This window comes from Wyeomyia smithii, chromosome 3 (genome assembly GCF_029784165.1).
Source record: "Wyeomyia smithii strain HCP4-BCI-WySm-NY-G18 chromosome 3, ASM2978416v1, whole genome shotgun sequence".
In the NCBI taxonomy this organism is placed as follows: Eukaryota; Metazoa; Arthropoda; class Insecta; order Diptera; family Culicidae; genus Wyeomyia; species Wyeomyia smithii.
The window spans coordinates 184,571,702-184,597,929 of record NC_073696.1 but is presented as its reverse complement, the minus strand read 5'-3'; the positions used below and the strand labels follow the sequence as shown (position 1 = coordinate 184,597,929).

Genomic DNA, 26,228 nt, shown 5'->3' with positions numbered 1-26,228 from the left:
CAAAGTGAGAGAGGAGAGAATCTGTCATTGTTACTTAGGTCCTTTTGAAACATTACGCGAGAAGTATGTTTTGATGTAATTTTCCCTTAAAGCTCAAAGCTAAAGTGCAGCAAGGTAGAGCAGGCGACTCATTCGATCGCAGCGTTCCACACGGACCAACCGCCGAACCGCAGCATTGCATAACATTGCTAAATATGTCCATCGTTTCATTGGACTTGGATGAACTTTTATTCAGTAACTAACTCAAGGCTGTTACAGAGACCTCAATTTCGAATCCGCAAAATCCACGCCACAGGGTTTGGAGATCCGCGCCGTGAGAAGTGAATTCGTGCCGAAACTCATGAAATATAACGTAACATAAGGATATCAACTTGTTTACTATCTTTTTCTCTTTCAGCACTTGTTTTCAAATTACAAAACTAATTTTGCGAACTTTAACAAAAATCAATTGAATTCCTGAATCGCTGCTTTGACTTCTTCTGTTTTCCTTAATTTTTCTTTTCTACTTTTTTCACAAGCTTCGAACTAGAGAAACGCTTCCCAGTTTCCGCGTTATAATACGATACGGTAATTACCATTTAAAAGCAGTTTTTAAACTCATTGAAAATACGCTGTGTAAAAACTTGAGTAAAAATGTAAAATTGTCTGTTAGAATACAATGTTCAAAAGATTTCAGTACCACAATCTCTTCGAGAACCCGGGCTGGGCTAGGTCTAGATTGAAACTAGTTCTGCATTAATCAGAAATCTGTTCGATGACTTCATATGAGCGTTTCCATGCCAAATGATTTTCCAGACTCAAGAGTAATTTTTATAAAATGGCGCGAGCATTTTGGCATAGGCTCTATTCAAAGTATTGTCCAAGAATGAATTGTAGGGAAATAATAACGCTTTACAAAAAATACCGTAACCGTAACCGTAAACCGTAAAAAAAAATAATTTGAAAGTTAAGTCTTGAAGAATTTTGTCAACTTGATTGATTCTTTGACAGAACGTTTCCATGACAAATGATCTGGAAATTCGCAAAAATTGAATCGATCATTTTTTTCGAATGAAACTTTGCTATTCTTTACAGATGAAAGAATTTTTCAGACTCAAGACTAATTTCCTAAAAAAGGCATATGCATTTTGGCCTAGGTTTTATTCAAACCATTGTAGAATTTTTGAGATAAGGAAGATTCCCAGCTCGAGTCCCAGAAAGTCGACTTTTTCGAGTTTTTTCTAGATAATACCAGATCTCGACGTTTCATGCATCTCTAAGACATTTGGCATCAAAAAAAAAAATCTGACAACGGATATTAGAATTCTACACAATGAAAAAATGGCAAAAAGATTGAATGAATCGTGTGCTTTATGCAAAATTCAATGCAAGTAAAATGTAATTTTTTAAATGCATGTTTTTATGCAACGGAACAACAGAACATAGAAAATAAGTTTACGGTGAATACTGCAAAAACTCGAGCAGGGTTATAATTGTTACGTGATTTTTTTTTTGTTAGAGAATTAGGATTACGTTGTCCTTTGATGTGAACTTTTGTAATATATCCCAGTCAATTGCTTGCTATAAATATCCCTTTGCAAAATACAATGACCACTATTGTTGTGAGTGATCAGGTACCTGCACCGACACGCTCCCAGTCAGGTAAAATATGGTTTATGAAGCCAATCACCTTTCCAGAATTCAAAGACCAAATCTCTTTGGGCTGTAAGAAGCCACTGCCAAGAAGCCTTGATCTGTGTTTAAATAACGCACCACAACTGCAAAGCAGATATTCCGATGTCTCGCGTTCCGTTTACAAAATCGACAGATATCATCCTGAAACCGGCCAATGTTCTTTAAATGATATCTACTCGGACAGTGCCCCGTTACTAGGCCGACATATGTACAAAGAGCTCTTTTGTTGGGCTCTAAGAGCTTTTTTGAATGGTTTTCGTTTGGTGTTATAAATCTTTTAGATTGGGAACACTTTTTGACATCCAACCAATTGGTTGTCACTTTTTGTTTCGTCCAGCGTTTGAGCTCCATTTTCACTGCACACTTTGAAATACCACAGAAAGGTTCTGGGCCGATAAACTGTGAGTTAGATCCTTGTTTTGCAAGTTCGTCTGCCCTTTCATTCCCACCAATGCCACAATGTCCTGGAACCCAATACAAATTTACTGAGTTTGTTTGACACAGCTGTCGCAATGTGAGAATACATTCCCAGAAAATCTTGGATGTGCATTTATAAGCATCAAGTGCTTCCAGCGCTGCTTGACTGTCAGAGAAAATACAAATATTAGCATGTTTGTATTTTCTAGTCAGACAAACATACGCACATTCAAGGATTGCAAAAATCTATGCTTGAAACACTGTTGGCCAGTGTCCCATTGCCACTGAAATATTATTTCCAGGGCCAAAGATTCCTGCACCAGTTTTTGTACCTATTTTTGAGCCATCTGTGAAAAATATCGTTGAACCAGGACGGACATCAGGAACTCTGACTTCCCAGTCTGTATGCGACGTTTCGCATACCTTGTAGGGAATATCTTGGTTATCCTGAGGTGCCATCCAGTCTCCATTCATACTCATCACTGGCCCTCTTTTGAAAAAGTCCAGTATAGTCAGGTGACCCACAAGATCACTTGACAAGATAGTTTTTGTTCGTTTGAGCCTCAATGCACTCTTTTTTGCTTCTAGTTGCACGTATTCGTACAATGGCAACAGATGAAGAATTGCATCAAGAGCTTTTGATGGGGTGCTGCACATTGCTCCTGTTATAGCAATGCACGAAAGTCGTTGAACTTTATCTAGCTTTGTTCTGGCGGTGGATTCTTTGGTTTTCGGCCACCATACTAACGAAGCGTAGGTCTGTTTTGGACGTATAATCGATGTGAATATCCACATCACCATTTTTGGTCTCAAGTCCCACTTTCTTCCAACGGTTTTGGAGCACAACCATAATGCACTGACCGCCTTGTTGATTGCATAGTCAAGATGTGCATTTTAGTTTAGCTTGGTATCAAGGATAACTCCTAAGTATTTAACCTGCTCACTGAATGGAATCTCTACTCCTTCAAGCTTGAGAGTTTTTAGATTGAATTTCCTCTTTCTAGGGAAAGGTACGATTACAGCTTCTGACGGATTAATGCTGAGACCCTCTTTTATACACCAAGACTGGGTATACTCCAGAGCCTCCTGCATTCTTTCCGAAACTATGTTGTCAACTTTCCTCTTACCAAGATGACTATGTCATCTGCAAAGCCCACAACTTCGAACCCTTTTGCTTCTAAGCTTTTGAGAGAAACGTCCACCACTAAAGACCACATATGTAAGTGGCGAAAGAACTCCTCCTTGCGGACATCCTTTCGTTGCCCTTATCGTGATAGACGAACCTCCCAACTCAGAAGTGATTTCTCTTTTTGCAAGCATGGTATGAATCCAGTCAACAATACTCGTGTGAAATCCTTTTTTCCTCATTGCACTAGACATTGAAGAATAGGACGCGTTATCAAAAGCACCTTCAATGTCCAAGAAAGAGCACAGAGCAATTTCTTTAGCTGAAGGTGACTTTTCAATTTTTCATAACCAGCGTATGAAGCGCTGTGATAGTGGATTTTCCAGTTTGATAGGCAAACTGGAACTTTGAAAGCGGTTTTGTTTGCATGTAAGATGTATGAATGAAATCAAGCAGCACTTTTTCCATTGTCTTCAATAAAACCAAAGAAAGACTAATGGGTCTGAATGATTTAGGATGCGTCTTATCACGCTTCCCAGTTTTAGGTATGAAGATTACTCTTACTACCCTCCATTTTGATGGAATATGATTCAACCTTAAACTGGCCTTGCAAATCTCAATGAGAGAAGGAATTAGTATTGCTTCACCTTTTTGAAGCAATGCCGGAAATATTCCATCTACACTTGCAGACTTGAAAAGCTCAACGGATCTCATAGCACTTTCCACCCTGGTTCTCGTAAAAATTTCATCCGCCACATCTGATACAGTACTTTCTGTTCTAGTAGACCCAGAGCTAGTCTGCGTAGAACAAATTTCAACTAAATCAGAGATGGCTGAATCCGACTTTTTAATAGAACCGGGAAAATGCGTTTCCATCATTAGATTTAAGGTATCACGAGGACCACTAGTATAGATTCCGTCATGACGCTTTAGATTGCCAAGCTCAACGGTATGATCTTTGGCAGGAGTCTTTTGTAATCTGGAAACAACTGGAGTTTTTTCTATAGATTCACACATTTGAACTCAAGACCTTCTTTTAGATTTCCGGATTTCATTGCTATATTCTGTTGAGTTGTTACGTGATACTTTTTCCTTTGTTTTTCCTCAAACTCTAATTGTCGGTAGAACATTCAATTCCTATTGCAAAATATGAAGGTAAATTACCTGTTTATGAAAAAAGTTGAATTTAACGTACATATGAATAAATAAAAAAACCAAATTCACATACAATATACGAAACCTCCATCCCTTAACATGAAAAAAAGAAAAAAAAATAGATACTCGTACACAACAATATTGCGACTATTTCTCTGAAATCGTCCTTGAATCGGGCAATTCGTTAACATGATTTGCAACCAAAGGCTGGCCCTTTATTCAAATTTGTTTTCAGATCCAGAGCGCAACCTTTTACACTGCAACCAGAATCTGTATCTGGTTTCTCCCAGAAACCAATGCACCAACCCAGCTTTTCATTGCGGATTGATTGTGCAGAACGAGATAAAACGACGATTGCGTCATATCCGACTCATTTGGTAATGGTAATGTTTAACACAGTTCAACCCTCCAGATTGATGCAACTACACAACCGATTTGGTAATAAATGTAAGGGAAATATACTGCTAAAATAACAAGAATACAAGAATCATCCCGCAATGGCATGTCGCAATGACCAGAAAATTAACGGACTTGCCAGGTTTCATTATAGTGACAATACCAATGGCGCTTCTTAGCGCCCCTTAAGCATTTATTTAAGTTAATGTTATCATTTGCAAAACACTGCGGATAGCAAACTGCCAAGAAAAGCTTCGTTTTATCTTCCAATCTGTCGTCTACGAAGCTCCTCCTTACTGAGAGTTCACCTATATAATATTTTTTCGGCGTGCGTCGTCTGTGCTTGGGTTGCATCATTACGGGCACGCAATTGGTTAAATTGTAATCAAATTGGCCACGAATTTTGACCACGTTACTTAAAAAATTGATTCGAAATATGGTTTCATTAACTTGAGTTACTTCTCTATCCAACGAGATATCAATAACCAAAATCCGTTATAGGGTAACAAATTAATAAGCATTTGAAATCTTTCATTTTGCCGTTTCACTTCATTATCGATTTTTTGGTATGCTAGCCTACTAAAGTTAAACATAATTCTTTCAATTCACCTTAAACTTCAAAATATTTTTTATGAAAATACATAAAAATATTATAAAGTTAGAAGTGAATTGAAAAAATTACGTCAATTAAATTTTATGAAATTCACTTTTACTTCAAAATATTTTAATGAAAATTCTGTCAATTGATTGATTGTCTTGCAAAACAACAATCAATACGAACGAAATAATTATATACGATTTATTAATTAAATTTATTGCTCATCAAACTGAACGAAAATAATTACTTTTGAGTACTATGTACTTGCAACAGCTCAACTTGAGGATTTTGGTGCTTAATACGGGAGTTACTTCACGGTAAAGTCAGAGTGAAGTGAATAAAGTCCTATTACGGGACTCACGTAAGTGAGTAAAACGTCGCAAAGTGAAATCTGGGTCATTATAAGTGTCATATCACTGAAGTGACCTTGGTGAAAACAGCAGTAATTCTGCTTGTATGTTAAACACGCACAATCAAGAATGTTCTGGAAAAAATCGATTATGAATTGTATCGAAAAGTCGACCCAACACAGGGTGGCAGAAAAATTTTCAAATTCGAATTCCCTGATTCTCCTTGAAATAAAAACAAAAAACAACAAACAACACAACAACAATATCGCACGCTAGCCTGGAGGGCTAATAGCGGTCTCGATCAACTAGATTAGCTGAGAGAATTTGTTATCGATATTGTTTTTGGCACATTTTGCATCTTGTAGGATTAGTACAACGATACACCGTGCCCCAGTACTGAGTCGAGAAAATTTCAAGCTCGAAAAGATCCTCGACCTGATCGAGAATCGAACTCGACATCACAACCGTGTGTGGGAGAGCTAGCCGACCGACATCGCTAACCAGAGAACCACGGGAATCACGAAAATAAATAAATACATTAATTTCCCTGATATTTTTCAACGTTCGGCACAAAAAAATGCAACGTAGATCAACGCGACTCTGAAATTCCAGTGAAAAGAGTATTCGGATAAGAAACCAAACGTTAGAGGTCCCGAATTAGACTTTTATGCTACAAATCAGTTTTCGCGTTTATCGTTAAAACAAGAATCGCGTCTCGGTTAAATTTGTTTCCCAGAATATTTTTCAGTTTTCCCTGATATTCTTTGATTTTTCAGGTTTTCGCCACCCTGCAACATAACATTTATTTCAAGTGCACTGCTACTCGAAGAATTTTCTGGCGTGGCAAAATTTCAATCTCGATTATCCCGATACATATCTTGTACGTGTGCTGTTTTTTTTTTTTTGAAAAGGGGTGTGATATTTGTAATATTTTCATTATTTACTTATATTATTCAGAATTTATGTTGTGTGTTTTACCACAAACGGTGACATATCAATACTATTATACGTGCGTTGTGGTTTGTAGTGTAATTCGGTCCCTATTTTACAGTACGATGTTGTGAAGAGAGAAACTCTAGACAGCAATCAAACGATAAACGTTCAGTTGTGGTGCGTTCAAAAACTAACCTTCACAGATCATTTGAAAATGTCATTCGCAGATATCCTTTGAAGCATTTTATGTAGGTACGCCATCAGCAAATACTGATAAAACGGCTGGCTAAATAAACAAATACCAGGCGCCTAGATGTAGGCACCTACTACAAACAACGTTCATAACCGGTCGGTTTTACTTCATTGCGCGCTCTTGTTGTCGCAATTATAACCACTTTACTGTTCCTTGCACCGCGCCTTAGCGTGATTTTTGCCGGCTACAGACACAATATTGTACGCAGTTGGAACGAGTTTTCTTTTCCGTCCTTGCTGATGACAGGAAAGCACCCAAACAAATCGACAAACCAGTTCACCATGTCAGCTGGGTTTCGTGACGTTTGACTGTCTGCGAGGCGTTACTTGTCAATTCTCGGAAGAATGAACAATATTATACGGAGGATCAGCAAGTAAGGCGGATTTAAAAGCCGCGCGTGTAAAAATTTCCATGCATTTGATATCGTCTCTCAAATATCTGCAGTAGATGTGCTATCTTGATGCTATTATTGTTAATTTTTTTGTTCACTTCATCATGTCATATTCCCAAGAACACTGGTAAGAATACCCTCACAAATGTATTTCTCATTGCTAGCTGTGTTACAGCTCACTAATTGATCTACTATACTGTGTCTAGTCTAACTGCAACGTGCAATGGAAAGTAACCAACAAGTTACGCATTTGCATTTTTTACATTTGTGGGGCTAGTTAAAATGCATACTGAGGCTTAGATGACTCGAGACAACGGCGCAAGCGGATCACACTATGAATGTTTTGTTGTGATTATAAATGTCGGGGCAGAAATGTTGTTATTAAAAACTAATACTATTGATTAGCGAAAGGTTGTTTGTATTACATCAGCACCCTCGGGTTATAATTTACAATTGCATTTGACTAAATTTATACGCCTTTTTTACGTGTAAACTTTCTTTCTGCAATAGGACACCTGAAAACATGTCCAATGGCAAGAGATGGCGCTTTTTCAGTGGTAGTAAAATCGAAATTTCTCCGAGTATTTTGCTCATCGACCGAGAATACAGCTATCAAATGTCTTCTATACATTTTATTCTATCTTTCTGGTACTTACTTTCACTAAACGCAATCTATTTTCATCAAAACACATGTTTTTCCTACACTGAAAATATTTTTTTGTTATTCTCTGCACGCACATTTCGTAAACATGAAATTCGTAGATTGTACAGCACTTTTGCTGGATGTATAGAACATTCGTACTGCAAGTTATCGAATAGAATTGCAACTTTACGAATAATTTGTACAATTCACGAATGTACTTTCATACGAACGTGGATAACAACGAACAAAAAAATGGAAGCACGAGTATTTACTTGCACGAATTTTTTGTGTTCTGTTATTTTTGATTTCGTATAATGTACATGTTATTGCGTAAGCTTACTAATTTTTCGTACTATTTACATCATGCAGCGTTTGTTTGTACGATTGATTGCGTTCATTTCTTGAACCTTTCGTTACGTATACGAATAGAGATCTGCAACCATTTTGACAGTTCTGATAAAAAGTACCTTCATATTCAATACATATTAAAGATATACCACACTGCAAATATTTTTTCGTTATTCCACTCACGCACATTTCGTAAACATGGATTTCGTAGTGTACCGCACTTTTGTTGATTTCATAGAACATTCGTATTGCAAGTTATCGAATGGAACTGCAACTCACGCATAATTTGTCCAATTCACGAATGTACTTTCGTATGAACGTGGATAACAACGAGTAATTACTTGAAGGTGTTCTGTTATTTTTGATTTCGTATAAACAGTGCTGGTAGCCACATGGTTACAGGGTCCGCTTTGACAAGCAGATGGTCGTGAGCTCCACTCCTTATTTGGTCCGAATCCGTTACTTTCCCACGGTGAGGTTAGAGAAAATTTATACGCTTCTAGAACAACATCACTTTCGCATCGATAGAACCTCCGCGATACATTTACCCTTCGCTCAGGTTTCGTATTTGAAATAACTTCCGTGAACATTTGTACGTCTCCGGGATTGAGTTGAAAGGCGCGCGTCGTCGCTCTCTCGCAATCGATCGAACTAAAATCGCGTTGTGGCAAAACCGGTGATGATCAATCAAGCTCTCTCTTTCTCTCTTTTATTTTTGATTTCGTATAATGTACACATTATTGCGTAAGCTCACTAATTTTTCGTACTATTTACATAATGCGACGTTCTTTGTACGAATTATTTGCGTGAGCTTACTAATTTTTCGTACTATTTACATTATGCAGCCTTTTTTGTACGATTGATTGCGTTTATTTTTAAAACCTTTCGTTACGTATACGAATATAAATCTGTAACAGTTTTGACAGTTCTGACGAAAGTACCTTCATATTTATTACGCATTGGTTTCGTTGCAGAAAACAACAAAAGGTTTTGTATATAAAACATACGTTTTCGTGGAATAAACTAAAATATATTTTCAGTGTATATAACTCCATTGAGTCTTACTGGTGTGATTTATTAGCAAAAATTAGTGGCGGTGTCCTATTAATATACAATTAAAATAATGAATACTTCATATTCGAATTCGCTGCTGAGTATTCTAGCGACTGCTTCACACACTCCAGCACGCGCCTACGCTAACCACCCATTTAAAAGTCACTGCCCTATCGCGCGTTCCGCCTGACTTAACTTACTATTCAATTTTCTCCATACTATGAGGTCAAATCACTTACCACCTATTTCATTTCATATTAATCATCTGTATGGAAATGGCAACACAATGCATGATCCTCACCTGTAAAGAAAAAAAAAAGGGTAATAATTAATGACTCTCCGACAACCGATAAGAGCATGTCTAGTACAAGCAACATCTGTCACGCATGTTGAACTATAGATAATTAATCCGTGTTATTTTTCTTCTCGCTTTCAGGTGATGACATCTGGACTATTTGCGGACGAATCGTAATCATAACGAGCGTAGCGCAACACTGGGTTCGAGTTTTGAGTAGGTTCGAACCGCCGTACTTCTCGTCCTGACGAAGTGAGCTATGTTCCGTCGCACTCAGAGCCAGCATCGCACAAGGGCTACTAGTAAAAGTTGGAGAAAAGATCCTAACTCCTGACGTTAGACGTAATAGTCGATTGGCGAAAGCAGGAGTCCTAACATAATAATATTCTAGCAAACATCTCTATTTCTGCGCTAAACAAGCTGTTCTAAATCACTCCAGCAATGGTTTTCAATGTACTCATAGCTTCATCTGTGATCAAAACAGCCACCGTGGTCGGCTCTAGTCTATGGCTGATACCGTTCCTGTTGGGGGCGATATCATACTATCGGTACGATCGTGTCGATCCAGAATCTCGCGTCATCGACCAGCAGGGTTTATATTCAGAGTATGATTTTATAGTTGTTGGTGGCGGCTCGGCAGGTGCCGTGGTAGCGAACAGACTTACCGAAGTAAGTCGATGGAAGGTTCTACTTTTAGAAGCTGGTCCCGATGAGAATGAGATATCCGATGTTCCTTCATTATCTGCCTACCTGCAGCTCAGCAAATTGGACTGGGCTTACAAAACAGAACCAACCAATCGAGCCTGTTTAGGAATGGTGAACAATCGTTGCAACTGGCCAAGAGGCAAAGTTCTCGGTGGGTCCAGTGTGTTGAATTATATGGTTTACGTCAGGGGCAATAAAAATGATTTCAACCATTGGGAATCACTCGGAAACCCTGGCTGGGGCTACGATGACGTGCTGCAATTTTTCATCAAATCAGAGGATAATCGCAACCCATATCTTGCCAAAAACCCTTATCATGGCACGGGAGGTTTAATGACAGTACAAGAAGCGCCGTGGCATACACCGCTGGTGGCAGCCTTCGTAGAAGCTGGCACAGAAATTGGATATGAAAACAGAGATATTAACGGAGCCCAACAAACTGGGTTCATGATTGCTCAGGGAACTATTCGACGCGGCAGTCGGTGTAGTACAGCAAAAGCATTTCTCAGACCAATTCGGTTAAGAAAAAATTTGCACATCGCTATGAACTCGCACGTTACCAAATTACTAATCGATCCCAGCACCAAGCGAGCTATCGGTGTTGAATTTTTCCGGCAGGGAAAACGACATTTCATCAAGGCAAGGAAAGATATAGTTATGTCAGCGGGGTCTATCAATACTCCGCAAATATTGATGTTATCAGGCATTGGACCAAAAGAACATCTAGATGAAGTAGGCATTCAAACTCTGGTGGACCTTCCAGTAGGCAAAAACATGCAGGATCATGTTGGAATGGGTGGTTTGACATTCCTAGTGGATAAACCAGTAGCAATCCTGCAAAATCGCCTGGAGGCAGCTTCGGTCACTATGAACTACGTCATCAATGAGAGAGGGCCAATGACTGTACTCGGAGGACTGGAGGGTATTGCCTTCGTTAACACTCCGTTTGCAAACATATCTCAAGACTGGCCTGATATACAGTTCCATATGGCACCGGCGTCATTAAACTCCGATGGTGGAGCCCGTGTTAAGAAAATTCTAGGCCTGAAAGAGGATCTTTATAAAGAAGTGTTCCATCCGATTTCCGATACATACAGTTGGACAATTATGCCACTTCTTTTACGTCCTCGATCTCGTGGTTGGGTTCGCTTGAAGTCGAAAAATCCCTTCCACTACCCGCTTATGAATCCTAACTACTTCGAAGACCCATTCGATGCAATGACACTCGTCGAGGGTGCCAAAATAGCTCTACGTGTTGCAGACGCCAAAGTATTCAAACAATTCGGTAGCCGATTGCACCGGAAACCACTGCCCAACTGCAAGCATCACAAATTTCTCTCCGATGCCTATCTCGACTGTCAAGCACGCACTATCTCTATGACTATCTATCATCCAGTGGGTACTACTAAAATGGGGCCAGAATGGGACCCAGAAGCTGTAGTAGATCCAAGATTGCGTGTCTACGGAGTGTCGGGACTACGCGTTATCGATGCCGGCATAATGCCAACAATCGTGAGCGGGAACACGAATGCTGCTGTGATCATGATCGGTGAAAAAGGGGCAAACATGATCAAGGAAGACTGGCTGGGACATAGTTAGTAGAAACACAAGCAGCTGAAACTAGATTACCCTAATGATTATTTGTTAATAAGTAGACATGGAATAGTTGTTTTAGTTACAACATCTAATTAGACGAAATACTGTGTGCCATTTAGCGGTGAACTGAAGAATGATGAATGATACGTGTGAGATGATAATACGGTCATCACTTGTAAACCTGTAGCTATTTCCCCCCCTTCTGCTGTTTGTGCATCAATGAGATTGTCAGTGCTTAAGGCCAACAACCCCAAAACTAGTTGTGTTACGAGTTACTCTTGGTAGCGTAAGATCAAGTCCAACAAGACCAAAAACGACGAATTGAATAATCACTCAATCGAAAGATATGTTGTGGTGTTTTAATTATTATTATATCACATCTCCCATTGTTGTATAGGCATATGATCGTACTATTAGAACCACAAAAATATCATTTACTCAAGCTCAAAGCAACTATCTTTGAATTACAATAAGCGCTAAAAATAATTCATACGCACTAAAAGTACAAATGCAACTCTCTTAATAACAGCAAAGTGAAGCTTTGATGATAATATATTAAATCTCTATTAAACCTAAACAAGGCCTACAGGCAAACCTGTTAAAAACCGAAGGCCTCTCGAATAAAGACAAAAAATACACCCAAACAGTTGTGCGAAGTTTGATCAAAACCGAAATTGACAAATTATTGCACCCAATTATTTTATATCAGCTCTAATAAAAGTGCGATCATCCATTTCTCAACCCTTGTAGAATCAGCGAAAGCCTTTTCCCCGAATAGCTACCCTTGAAACCAGAAACTCGTATTTTTTTGCTAACTGACAAGCCATTGCTCGAGTTAAATGAAGGTTGTCGTGTCTAGCTTAGCTAATAAAATCCGGTCTATCCTATCATGTTTAGACTACCCAGCCAGCACATTAAGCTTTCGTCTTTCAGTTTTCTCCATCTTTAATGTGAATTGTGATTCAATTTTCACATCTATCGAACTAATTTTAAAAAGATATTGACTTATAGAAACCGAAAGACTGCTAAAATAAAAATGTGTGAAAATGTCGTTGCTACCTTATGCGTTAAATGCGTTTTTTGCACTATACAGGAAAACCTAGACAACAGCCTTTTTCTTTTGGATTCATAAACATTTCCCACAAAATTTAATGCTACTACTCATGGAAGACTAAAAAACATTCTAGTGATGACGTTTTCGCAAATACACGCTTCTCAATGATTAATGAGTAATGATGTAGTAGAGAAGCTAATAATCACATAGTCTCCGCTTGCAATTAGTCGTTTAGTGTTAGCGTAATTCATACAACATGTAATCGGGCATATCAGAGAGCGGTCGATTGTTCTGCTGAGGTAACTAACTAACAATAATGTGCGGTAACGTCTTCCTACAGGCGTTAACGCGAAGGTTTTTACCTACAAGTAATTAGCGATACACGGCGGAGGTGAACATTATATAGCATAGATTTATACGACAAAAATGTACCGTAGATACCTAATGGCATTACTAAGCTGAATAGCAAATCGGTTGGACCGAGTTAACTTTGATCCGAGAGAAACTTTGCTGAAATACACCACGAGGCAGAATTTTGCGAGATTTTTTTTCTAGAAAATAATATTTCTATTGGACGTATTCTCAAAAATTTATTTAAACGTACAAAAATATACACCGACTTTTTTTGACGTAGGACTACGTCTAACCGCACTATACCGAGATACATTCCGCGAAAACTAAAACCAAGATGTAACGACGGAATGAAAGATTTCAAACGGTTATACTGATGTAACCACATGATGGACAATAATCGATATGTCGTTGGATTGATAAAATGATGGACAATTTTGTGATTCTTCAATTTTCATTACCACTTCATTGTTAAACAGTGAAAATTGAATAAAAGTTTCAAGGTCGAATGCTCACCAACAATGTACCAATCATATGCGAGCACGCCTAGCACAGACTTCATGAATAGACACCAACTGCCTGCAGTGATATCCTGTATAGCAGTGGCAAAAAAAAATTTGACAGAATCTCCCCGTCCCAATAGGTCAACTAATGTTAGCTTCCATCAGCCTAGACTAAATTGATGTCTTGAAGGTAAAGCTTTTTCGGAAAGTTCGTAACCACCTCCACTACCAGACAGTTTTACGTTCTGCTGTTAACAAATATGTTAATGTTAATAAAACTGATGTCTTGAAGGAGAATATGATGGCACAGGCAACAGTACTGCACCAAGTAATGTATGAACAGAGCGCTGGTTACTCGTCGTCTATCAGTACAGGCAAACTTGATATTCATTTTTGTGCAGTCAAGCCAAGTGAAAACTACATTGCCACTGTTGACGCACAGTGGGGCGTGGAACACAATCGAATTGCCGTTTGAATTGTTTTCTTCTTCTTCTTGTTTCGTATAGCAGCAAATATCAGAATTCAATATGATTTTTCGGATGTCGCGAAATAGGCTGCGCCGCCGGGGACAACATAATGCGTTGTTTATTTTTGAACTCTACACTCTGCCTTTTTTTAGATTTATTTAAATAACTAAATATAAGGTATTTAAAAGACAATATAAAACCAAAATGCTCCGTACAGATCTTTGAATATGTAGTTAAACGAGCTGTACTGATGATTATATTTTACTAGCTAAATGAATTTAGTCCAATATGACAATACTAGTTGCATCACGCGGTGGCGGTTTAGAGAAAAACCAAATTCATTTCATCTTGATATTAGAGTTCCGACGTTAGTGTTTGTATTTTTCAATTGAAATTTTTTTGAATTAGCATTTGCAAGAAAATATTACTTTCCATAACCTTACTTGTAATTGAACAACGCTATGCAAACATTAATTGCTGAGGCTAATGTTGTGCATCACTCTAGCCCAGTTTATTTTCGAAGATAACGGACATATAACTTTCAAATATGGTATCTTCGTTGTTCTTTGGTATCTTGAAACTGATCAAATTTTTTTCTGATTGATTCTGTATACTGATAAAATGTTTAAATTGACCTGAATTGAATGTTAACATGTTCATAAAATTCTATGTCAATTTCAAATTTTCTGTGAATATACATTTTCTACTAAAACTGTAATTCGTTATCGATATTTTTTCCACGAGCTAGTAATTACAGGAAAAAAATTTATGTGACATCTTTGCCGCTTTGTGATCGGTGAGTGAGCCAACTTCAACAAGACAAATAGATATAGAAGGAAGTTTAATTGCTACTAAATCGTACTCAATTAAATATTTTATAGAAGGTAGCCTTTTCGCGCATTAAAGAAAATTCACTGTATTAGAATGAAAGGTATTCATCAATGGTCCAGAAACCAAATTTAGGGGAAAATCAAGTATCTAACTTTTTTACTTTTGTAGATAGAAAACCTTGTTTTACAATTTTATAGCTCCAATAATTTGAAGTAACTTTGTAAAATAAAGTTTTTTTCTAAAACATTGCTATAGAGCTCTAGACCCAAATTTTCTCCTAAATTTGGTTTCTGGACCATTGTGAATGTTAAAGAGAATATTTTTTCTTCTAAGATAGAGTGCTGCAAAGAAATAATCAAAATACAGACCCCGTTCGATTTTGGCAACACCTCAGAATTTTTTCTGTTGCCAAAATCGAACCATGCCAATAATGAACGTTTTTTTTTCATGACTTTTTTGACTTTTTAAATGGTCAAAGACGACCTTAACAGTAGAAATGGCCACCAATGAACTAGTTTTAGTTCCGAGTCGTTTGAGGTGTCGCTTGATGAATTTGGGCTGACGACCTAGATACTTGATATTACCAACGGAACCAAAACACCTTCCTTTTGGAAGATGTTGAGCTTAAATTGGTTAAAATAAATCAAGCAAACTACAAAAGTAAAACGAGCTCAAATCAAACATGGCTTCAAAATAAAATTATGAAATTATTGTAGTCCTACGTCAACTATGCGGTCGTGTCTTGGTTACCACCCTTGTACTATTTTCGTTTGATTACAAAAATTCTACATGAAATATTTAAAATACACTAAAGTCTTTTTTACGCGAATCTTTCAACGCGTGTTTTTTTGTTTAGTCGTTTTTACGCGGCAAGGTTTTTTGTTTTTTTTTGTGTACAATTTCAATTTTTTCGATATTTGCTGATTTGGCCTGAGGGGCCATTCAAATTCCACGTGGACTCAAAACTCGTGGACAAAACCACTCCCAGCCCCTCTTTGTCCACGTGGACATTTTTCTTACAAAGAAGAGTTGAAAAATGTTGATTTCTGTGGTTTATTTATTGATTATTATATAGCGGTAAATGAAAAGAATCCCATCAAAATTCAGCCTAAGAGGCAAAAAAACGGAAAACACCTATATTAATCCACCTAGCGATCAGACTCAGCCTTTCTCATTCAAACTTATAAAAATAGATTTACATGAATGCTTAAATCCAATAAAGGTATATTCACTCTTTTGGTTCTAAAGTATTGATGTTGTAATTGAAGTATAAAATATGAAATTTGACGTAATGTTAGTGCTTAAGAAATAGCGAAATAAAAGAAATGACTCTTAATTTCGAACAATTACCGGGAACGTTCAAATAGTACGATACCACATTTAAATCATGTTGAGGCCATATATTTTGATCAAAGCAGGTATAGTGATGAATAGTCTGTGAATTTCTTTTCTTTCCAAAACTTTTGAACAGCATATCAAATTGTTATAAAGTTTGTTATTTGTAAGTTTGAGAGATGACTCGTTTGTATGACCCTAGTTATGTTCAATAAGTCGTGTAATACTCGAGATAATAGACTTTCGTTGTTTTACAATTTAAAACATAACGGTTGCTTAAGTTTGATTACAATCAAATGAAAAGGAAACGTATAGGGCAGCCAAACCTTGCAACCGCGTGTACAATCATAATTCATCAGTTAACTCTTAACTAGCCCGTCCATCTGATATCAATATTGTTCAAATCGGTTGTGTAGTTTCTGAGATAATGAAGTTTCGTGATTTTCACATTTCGATACATTACAGACGAAGTTACAGTCCGATTACAGCAAAATTCAATAGGGTGTTATGAAGCAACTAGACCTTTCATATGATACTAATTTTGTGGAAATCGGATCAACCATCTCTGAGGAAATTGAGTGAGTCCAAGTAGTCTTCGGAATATGTTTCTTTTCATAGCTGGATTTCACATTTTTAAACACAACTGGCAAAGTAATAATCGGTTTGCAAAATCAATCAATAGGGTCTTATGGGGGAACAAGACCTTCCATATGACACTGATTTTATGAAAATCGGTCCAGCCATCTCTGAGAAACATGAGTGAGATTAAATAGTCTCGAGATCACGTTTCTTTCCATAACTTCTGAACCACAAGTTCAATCTTCATAAAATTTAAAAGTTAAGGGTTTTTTAGATAGCCCGTTCATTTGGAATCAATTTTTTTTTCAAATTGGTTGTGTAGTTTCTGGGATATTAATGTTTCGTGATTCTTACATTTTGATACATAACCTCTACACTAGAAATCAGATTGCAATAAAATTCAATAGGGTCTTATAGGGCTCGTCGAACTGAGTCGAGTGAAATACGACATTCGGCCCTTTTAAGCACTTTTATACCTTTAGTTTTTGCAGTGATTGCTATACCTTTCTAGGAGAAAGGCAAAAAGTGAAATGATAGAAAATAACTTTTAATTTCAACTTCAATCCCGAGCAAGGCCGCAAACATTGAAATAGTACAATATCAAATTTAAATGATGTTGAGGGCACATATTTTGATCGTAGCTATAGTTTTAAACAGTCTGCTGGCTACGTTTTTTTTCTCTATAACTTTCAAACCACATGTTTAAACATTATAAAATTCATTGTTTAAGTGTTTAAAAGCCCATTAGTTTTAATTCAATTATGTTCATAGCTTCTGAGATATAAGAGCGATCTTCACATACTGACGCAGCGCCAAAACTAAAAGTTTGATTACAATGAAATTCAATAGCAACCTAAGCGGCAAATAGACCCTTCATTTGACACCAAGATAGAAAGACTAGGTCAGACCATCTCTGAGAAAAGTGAGTGCGAAAAAAAAGGTGCACATACATGCAGAAAATGCTCGATCCCGAGCAGGAGAAAATATCATTATAATATCACAATCAGATATTGGAAATACACCTCATTTTGATCTTAATATGGTTTACATAGTTGGTAAAATAACAAAAAAAAACCTAAATTAATCCACCTAGCGGTCAGACCCAGCCTTTCTCATTCAATTTTTTATTTGTAAAAATAGATTTACATGAACGCTCCAATCCAATAAATGTATATTCACTCTTAAGGTTCTAAAATATTGATGTTGTAATCTATACATATAAAAAATGCAGTCCGGTCTGTCTGCCTGTCTGTCTGTCTGATCCATATAGGCTCGAAAACTACCGAACCGATCGACGTGAAAATTTGTATGTAAGGGGTTTTTGGTGCCGATAAAGGTTCCTATGATAGTTTGAGACCCCTCCCTCTTCTGGAAGGGAGGGGTCCCATACAAATGAAACATAAATTTCTGCACAACTCAAGAACAAACCAAGCAAATGAAACCGAATTTGGCATGTGGATGTTTTAAGGGGTAACTAATATGTCCATAATAGTTGGATGAAACACAAATTTATGCACATCTCGAGAACTAATCAACCAAATGGAACAAAATTTGGCAGGTAAATGTTTTTAGTGGTAACAAATATGTACATAATGGTTTGAAACCCGACTCCCTCTTCTATAAGGGAGAGATCCCATGAAAATGAAACACAAATTTCGCACAGCTCAAGAACCAATCAAGAAAATACAACCAAATTTGGTACGTGAATGTTTTTAGAGGTAACAAATATGTCCATAATGGTTTGACGCCCCTCCCTCTTCTGGAAGTACATGTTTCTTCACAAATTTCTGCACATCTCTCGAACTAATCAACTAAATGGAACCATATTGGCAGGTGAATGTTTTTAGTGGTAACAAATATGTTCCATAATCGACCTCAGACATTTTGGATTGTAAGATGGCAACTTCCGGTTTCTGGAAAACAGCCGAAAATGGCCGATTTCCACCCAATATAATAATATCCGGATCTAGAATAATACACAGGAGCTAAAATCGACCACAGATAGCAGTTTAAATTCTAAGCTGGCGACTTCCGGTTTCTGAAAACAGCAGAAAATGACCAAATACCACCCAATATGAGTTTTTCTTTAACCAGTATGCCGTTCAAAATCCAGAAATTGTCTCCAAATGCCATTATGAAATCCAAAATGGCGACTTCCGGTGTCGGAAAAACAGCGGCAAATGACCAAATACCACCTAATATGGGTATTTCCGGAACCGTAATGATGCACTGGAGCCACAAATCGACTTCAGACAACATTTTGAATTGTAAGATGGCAACTTTCTGTTTCTGGAAAATAGCCTGAAATGGACGATTCCCATTAAATATTAGTATTTCTGGAACCAGAAAGCTGCACAGAAGCTAAAAATTGATCACAGACACAATCTTGAATTTCAAGATGGTGACTTCCGGTGTCTGGCAAACAGCCGGAAATAACCAAATACCATTCAATATGAATGTTTTCGGAACCAGAACTACGCCCAGACGCCATAAATTGATTTCACAGGCAATTTTAATGTCCAAAATGACGACTTTCGGCTTCTGAAAACCAGTCCAAAGTGACCAAATATCACCCAATATGAGTTTTTCTTTAACCAGTATCCTAAATACCATTTTGAAATCCAAGATGGCGACTACCGGTTTGTGAAAAACAGCCTAAAATGAACAAATACTATCCAATATGAGTATCTCTGGAACCAGAATGATGCAAGGAGCTAACGATTGACCTCAGGCACCATTTCGAATTGCTAAATGGCAACTTATAGGCAACAGTCGGAAATGACCGAATAATACTCAATATGGATATTTCCGTAAACGTGATGATGCATAGAAACCAAACATTGACCCTGGACACTATTTTGAATTCGAAGACGACCACTTTTAGTTTCTGGAAAACAACCAAAAATTCCTCCCAATATGGGTATTTCCGGTGTCAGATTGATGCCAGAAAGTCTGCTGATAATGACAGAATACCACCCATTATGAATTTATTCAGAATTAAGGCGATGTACAGAAGCCAAAAGACGAGGATGTTGTCATTTCGATAAAACCAATCATTTCAAACGATTTGTTATTTGACTTTGATCATATCCTATGGCCGATTCGTCGTGCATTTGCAGACTTCAAACAAACCGCAAGGAATCAATGAACTTGGAACGTTCAAATAGTACGACACCACATTTTAATTATGTTGAGGCCACATATATCAATCATAGCAGGTATAGTTTTAAATAGCCTTTGAATTTCTCTTCTTTCCATAACTTTTGAGCCACATATCAAATTGTTATGAAGTTTGTTATTTGTAAGTTTGAGAGATGACTCGTTCGTATGACACTAGTTATGTTTAAATAAGTCATGTAATCTTTGAGATAATAGACTTTCGTTGTTTTATTGACAATTTAATACATAACGGTTGCTTTAGTTCGATTATAATCAAATGAAATGGGAACGTGTAGGGCAGCCAAACTTTGAAACCACGTGTTCAATCATAATTCATCAGTTAACCCTTAACTAGCCCGCTCATCTGATAATAATAATCAAATCGGTTGTGTAATTTCTGAGATAATGAAGTTTCGTGATTTTCACATTACAAATGAAGTTACAGTTCGATTACAGTAAAATTCAATAGGGTCTTCTGAGGCAGCTAGACCATTCATTTGACACTAATTTTGGGGAAATCCGGTCGGTTATCTCTGAGAAAAGTGAGTGAGTCCAAGTAGTCTTCGGAATATGTTCCTTTGCATAGCTGGATTTCACATTTTTAAACATAACAGGCAAAGTAATAGTCCGATTGCAAAATCAATCAATAGGGTCTTATGGGGCAACAAGACCTTCCATTTGACACTGATTTTATGAAAATCGGTTCAGCCATCTCTGAGAAACATGAGTGAGATTAAACAGTCTTCAGAACACGTTTCTTTTCATAACTTTTGAACCACAAGTTCAATCTTTAAGAAATTCAAAACTTAAGGGTTCTCTAGGTAGCCCGTTCTTCTGAGACCAATTTTGTTCAAATCGGTTGTGTAGTTTCTGAGATATTGATGTTTCATGATTTTCACATTTTTAAACATAACCTCTAAACTAAAAATCCGATTACAACAAAATTCAATAGGGTCTTATGGGGCAACAAGACCTTTAATTTGCAATTAATTTCATGAAAATCGGTCCAGCCATCTCTGAGAAAAGTGAGTGAGAATAAAAATCTGCACATACACACACACACACACACACACACACACACACACACACACACACATACACACACACACACATACAGAAAATGCTCAGCTCGTCGAGCTGAGTCGAGTGATATATGCCATTCGGCCCTTTGGAGCACTTTTATACTTTCGGTTTTGCAAGTGATTGCTATACCTTTCTAGGAGAAAGGCAAAAATACCAAAATATTGTTCCTTCAAGACTGTATGAATAACAAAGCTTGATATTTCAATGACAAACCAAGAAGTTGCATAAAAAATCACGAAACCGATTCAGATATTTTCAACTTATTGAACACTGGATGCATAACTGATACATTATAAATAATCAACATCGAACAATTTTCACTTAAAAATTTACTTTTAATCAGATATTTTAAAATTTCCTCAACTCCGCCTGTGACGGTTCTCTTTAGTTTAGTGTAGCCTGTACGAATAGACTTAAATTATTGAGAACTGGCGCAGAGGGTCCAAAGCCCCTGGAAAGGAGGATGGTTGTAACAGCTCTCAACCATGGCTGTTACGTAAAATAATGGTTAAACCCCTAAGCTAAGGTGTGACGCGACCCGTGCCGAGAGATGAATGGTGGGGGGGGTTTAATAAATTCCCAGCCGCTAACGGTACCTGGCGCCCTTCCACAGTAACCTAGGCTATCGTGACACGCAGATGACCCCTTCTTTCGTGGCAAACTCGTGGGACTAAAAACTGGAGTTTAACAAATTTTCAAAAAAGGGCCCCGGCAACCTCAACCTGTCGGAACAAATGGAGCCAACACACTCCATGGCGTGCAGCCCCACAAGGCTGCACGCTACAGGCAGAACCGAGGAGATGGAACTGGAGATGGATTTTAACCTCGACAGCGAATCGCTGGACGGAGGACCTTCAGTTTCATCACTAATCCTCGGTTCGCCAAGCGGGAAAGAAGAGAGCCCGACGGACAGTCTTCCCGATCCGGAGACACAGCCGATTGACAAGGGGAAACCTAAGTCACCTCGTGCTGATGTCAAACGGCTCTCCCAATCGCAACGGCGGCGTCTTAAAAGACTGCTAAGCCTGGGTCACTCACGCGAGGAGGCCATAGGCATAGTTCGTCAACCAGTCGACCAAGCTGACCGCTCAGGTCAGGTCGCAACCAAGCGACAGCGGTCGACTGAGACAGCGTCGCCAAACACAAGCGCTAAGGGCCCGAGCAGCCAAAAGCCCCGGGACTTGGCTTGCGCGGAGCACCCTGCACCGCGACAAACGTCAGGGGTAACATATAGGGAGATGCTGGAGGCCACGAGCCTGTCTATCACAACGATAGACTATCCAGCCTCCCTACTTACCCCTGAACAGTTAAAAACTGTTCGAGATGCCATTCTGGACTGCATTGCGGACCAAGAGTCACCGGCCATCAGGCCCAAGTTTAGGAGCTGCCGCCTAAAAAACGGCACCCTACAACTTGACTGTGCCGACAACGACACAGTTAGATGGCTGGAGACCACGGCGTCTTCTCTCATACCGTGGGAGGGAGCACACCTTAGTGTCTTTCGCACGAAGGACCTGCCGAAGGCCCTAAAATTTGTAGGGTACTTCCAGGACAGTGTGGACACCACAAATGAGAGAATTCTCCGTCTTCTCCAAAATCAGAACGACGGTTTCTCCACACGTGCATGGCGAGTATGTCATCGCAACGTTACTGGAAAGACTGTCGAATTGATGGTGGAGCTGGACCAACAGTCTGCTAACCTCATAGCGGCACAGAGCTTCCTGCTGAACTACAAGTACGGCAAAGCACGCATGCGGCAGGTTGGCGGAAAGTCCTCAAACACAGGCGCGAAAGGTTCTGGTGCGAAGGCAGGAACGATACGTTCGGAGACTCCCTCAGGGAGTGTACCGCTACCACCTGCTCGACGCAATCCCGCGATAGCGAAGAAGGTTCCGCCGAAAAATCGAAAGAGGAGTAAGCGTGAGCATCTGAACAGTCGCGACCCTCAGAGCCAAATTCCGCCGCCTAAACGTGAGAGTAGCACTTCTGTCGCCTACTGTCTGCTGCAACAGGAGCCTGTTGCTGAGGGTATGCAGACTAACCATCCCAGCGTCACCGCTGATGGCAACCGTCCGCCAATCGGATCTCAACTAGATCCGACGAAGGACGCGCTGCCAACAAAATGAGCAACATACGCTGCGTTCAGGTGAACCTCCATCACGCAAAGGGCGCCTCTGGTGTTCTTTGCCGGAGGTTCACCAAGGATCAGCTATCCGTGGCGCTGATCCAGGAACCATGGGTCCACGACACCAGGATCCTTGGCTTAGCCAACACGAACAGTAAGTTGGTCTATTGTAATCAACAGTCAAATCCCAGGACTGCAATTCTGCTGAACAGAAACATTAAATTTGTTTTCATTACAGAGTTCATCCAACGGGATTTGGTTGCCATTGCGGTGGAAGTCCCGACAACCAACGGCACTCAAGAAGTGGTTGTTGCCTCCGCTTACTTCCCGGGGGACGAGGACGATATACCGCCATCCGAAGTCGCAGCACTTGTGCGATACTGCCGAAGCATCAACAAGCCACTCATCGTCGGCTGCGATGCCAACGCGCATCACACAGTCTGGGGCAGCTCGGATGTCAACACTCGAGGTGAGTACCTACCTGAATACCTTACTTCTAACAATGTTAATGTATGCAATGTGGGAAACGAGCCAACTTTCAGTAATGCTATTAGACAAGAGGTCCTAGATCTCACTCTATGTAGCGCCTCGATAACGGAGAAAGTCAAGAACTGGCATGTTTCTGATGAACCCAGTTTATCAGACCATAGACACATCAGATTTGACGTCGAGGCTACTCCTCTGAGAAGAGAACATTTCAGGAATCCTAAGAAAATCAACTGGAACTCTTTTAAGGAACATTTGGTCAATTCGAGAACATCCTGCCACCAAAATATTCGAACTCCAGGTGAACTGGACATCGCAGCAAGTGACCTACAGCACAGGATCACGGAAGCTTTTATGTCAAACTGTCCGTTAACAAATCGAACAGTCTGCCGTGATGTGCCCTGGTGGAATGAAACTCTCAGCAACCTTCGTCGGGAAGCTAGACGCTTGTTCAACAGGGCTAAAATCACGTCCAACTGGGAAGCCTATAGAGCATCACTTACAAAATACAACGCTGAGCTACGCAAAGCCAAAAGGAGGTCTAGAATTCGATTCTGTGAAGACATTCAGACTCTACCTGAGGCAACGCGACTGCAAAAAGCGATGTCCAAAGATCACACGAATGGTCTTGGGCAGTTGAAAAAGGAAGATGGTAGTCTGACTGTCACCACCAAGGAAACGCTGGATGTTCTTATGAACATTCACTTTCCTGGATCGACAGCAATCTCCGGTTCGAACGTCGAAGAGTTACAGAGCCTCGAATCCAGACGCATAACGTCACGTGACTCCGCAGCGCTCGCTCGTAGAATCTTCACGGAGACTTCTATTAACTGGGCACTAAGCTCTTTTGAGTCTATGAAGTCACCAGGACCGGATGGCATTCTACCAATCTCTCTACAAAAATCGGACGGAGTCGTTATGTCCGAACTCATCAGCCTCTTTAGAGCCAGCTTTACTATGGGACATATCCCGGTCAGCTGGCGGAACGTTAAGGTGGTGTTTATACCAAAGCCGGGCAAAAAAGACAAAACATTGCCCAAAGCTTTCAGACCTATAAGTCTGACGTCAACTCTTCTCAAGTTGATGGAGAAAATTACGGACAACTACATCCGCAGTGAGTTTCTGAAGGAGTTACCCTTACACAAGCATCAATATGCTTATCAACAGGGTAAATCTACTGAAACCGCTTTGCATTGCCTAGTGACGAAGACCGAGAAGTCCTTGAAATATAAAGAGACAGCGGTCTGCGCTTTTCTTGATATTGAGGGAGCTTTCGATAACACGTCCTTTGCATCAATTTACACGGCTCTACAAAATAAAAGAGTCGACGATACTACAATGAGCTGGATCCAAGCAATGCTTTCGAGCAGGAAGATCACAGCTGCATTGGGGGATACGTCTGTCACAGAAGGGGCAGTGAAAGGGTGTCCTCAAGGAGGAGTTCTCTCTCCACTGCTATGGTCACTGGTGGTAGACGTTCTCCTTACCAAGCTATCACAGCTGGGCTTTGAAGTCATTGGATATGCTGATGATATAGTCCTTATTGTTCGGGGAAAATGTGATGCAACTCTATCTAGTCGTATGCAAATGGCACTTAACACCACCTCTCAGTGGTGCTCAGAAGAAGGGCTAAACATTAACCCCGCTAAAACGGTCAATATACCATTTACCAAGCGAAGAATGCACACAATCATTCCTCCGCTACTGAATGGGGTAAGACTATGTTTCAGTAATGAGACCAAATATCTTGGAATCATTCTGGATAAGAAGCTGAACTGGACTGCTCACCTAGACTACGCTATCAAGAAGGCAACTTCAGCTATCTGGGCTTGCAGTACACTGTTTGGCAAGACCTGGGGGCTAAAACCACAATTAGCGCTCTGGTCTTACATCACCATTGCTCGGCCACGTATAACCTACGCAGCCCTCGCATGGTGGCCTAAAGTAAATGAAAAGACAGCTCAGGCGAAACTTACAAAAGTCCAACGATTGGCCTGTCTCTCAGTTACCAGTGCCCTGCGCACAACACCGACAGCAGCCTTGGAGGCCTTGCTTTGCTTACTTCCTCTACATCTCCATGTGAAGAAGGAAGCAGAGCTTGGCGCACTAAGGCTGCAAAGAAATACAACGATGCTCGAAGGTGACCTAACGGGTCACCTAAGCATCCTAAAGGAGTTTAAGTTGACACCTTTAGTAACAACAGTCTCGGACTGGATGGAAGCGAAGCCAAACATGGACGTTCCATATATAGTGATCGACACAGATCGCTCCATGTGGAACAATGGAGGGCCGAGTCTTCCATCGGGCACAATCCGCTTCTAC

General features: G+C 39.5%; 2 protein-coding genes across 7 annotated transcripts in view; one reads left to right on the top strand and one right to left on the bottom strand.

The window, feature by feature from the left end:
- The window catches only part of LOC129727320 (glucose dehydrogenase [FAD, quinone]-like), a 34,112-nt gene extending 21,855 nt beyond the window's left edge, over positions 1-12,257 (top strand). For both annotated transcript variants that reach the window (XM_055685045.1, XM_055685046.1), the window contains exon 3: positions 9,774-12,257. In XM_055685045.1, coding sequence (XP_055541020.1) covers positions 10,074-11,936 — 1,863 coding nt within the window. In that variant the 5' untranslated portion in view covers positions 9,774-10,073 and the 3' untranslated portion in view covers positions 11,937-12,257. The remainder of the gene's footprint in view (positions 1-9,773) is intronic.
- LOC129727325 (flotillin-2) overlaps positions 1-26,228 on the bottom strand; it is a 380,442-nt gene that overhangs the window by 254,926 nt on the left and 99,288 nt on the right. The gene's annotated exons all lie outside the window — the stretch shown is intronic.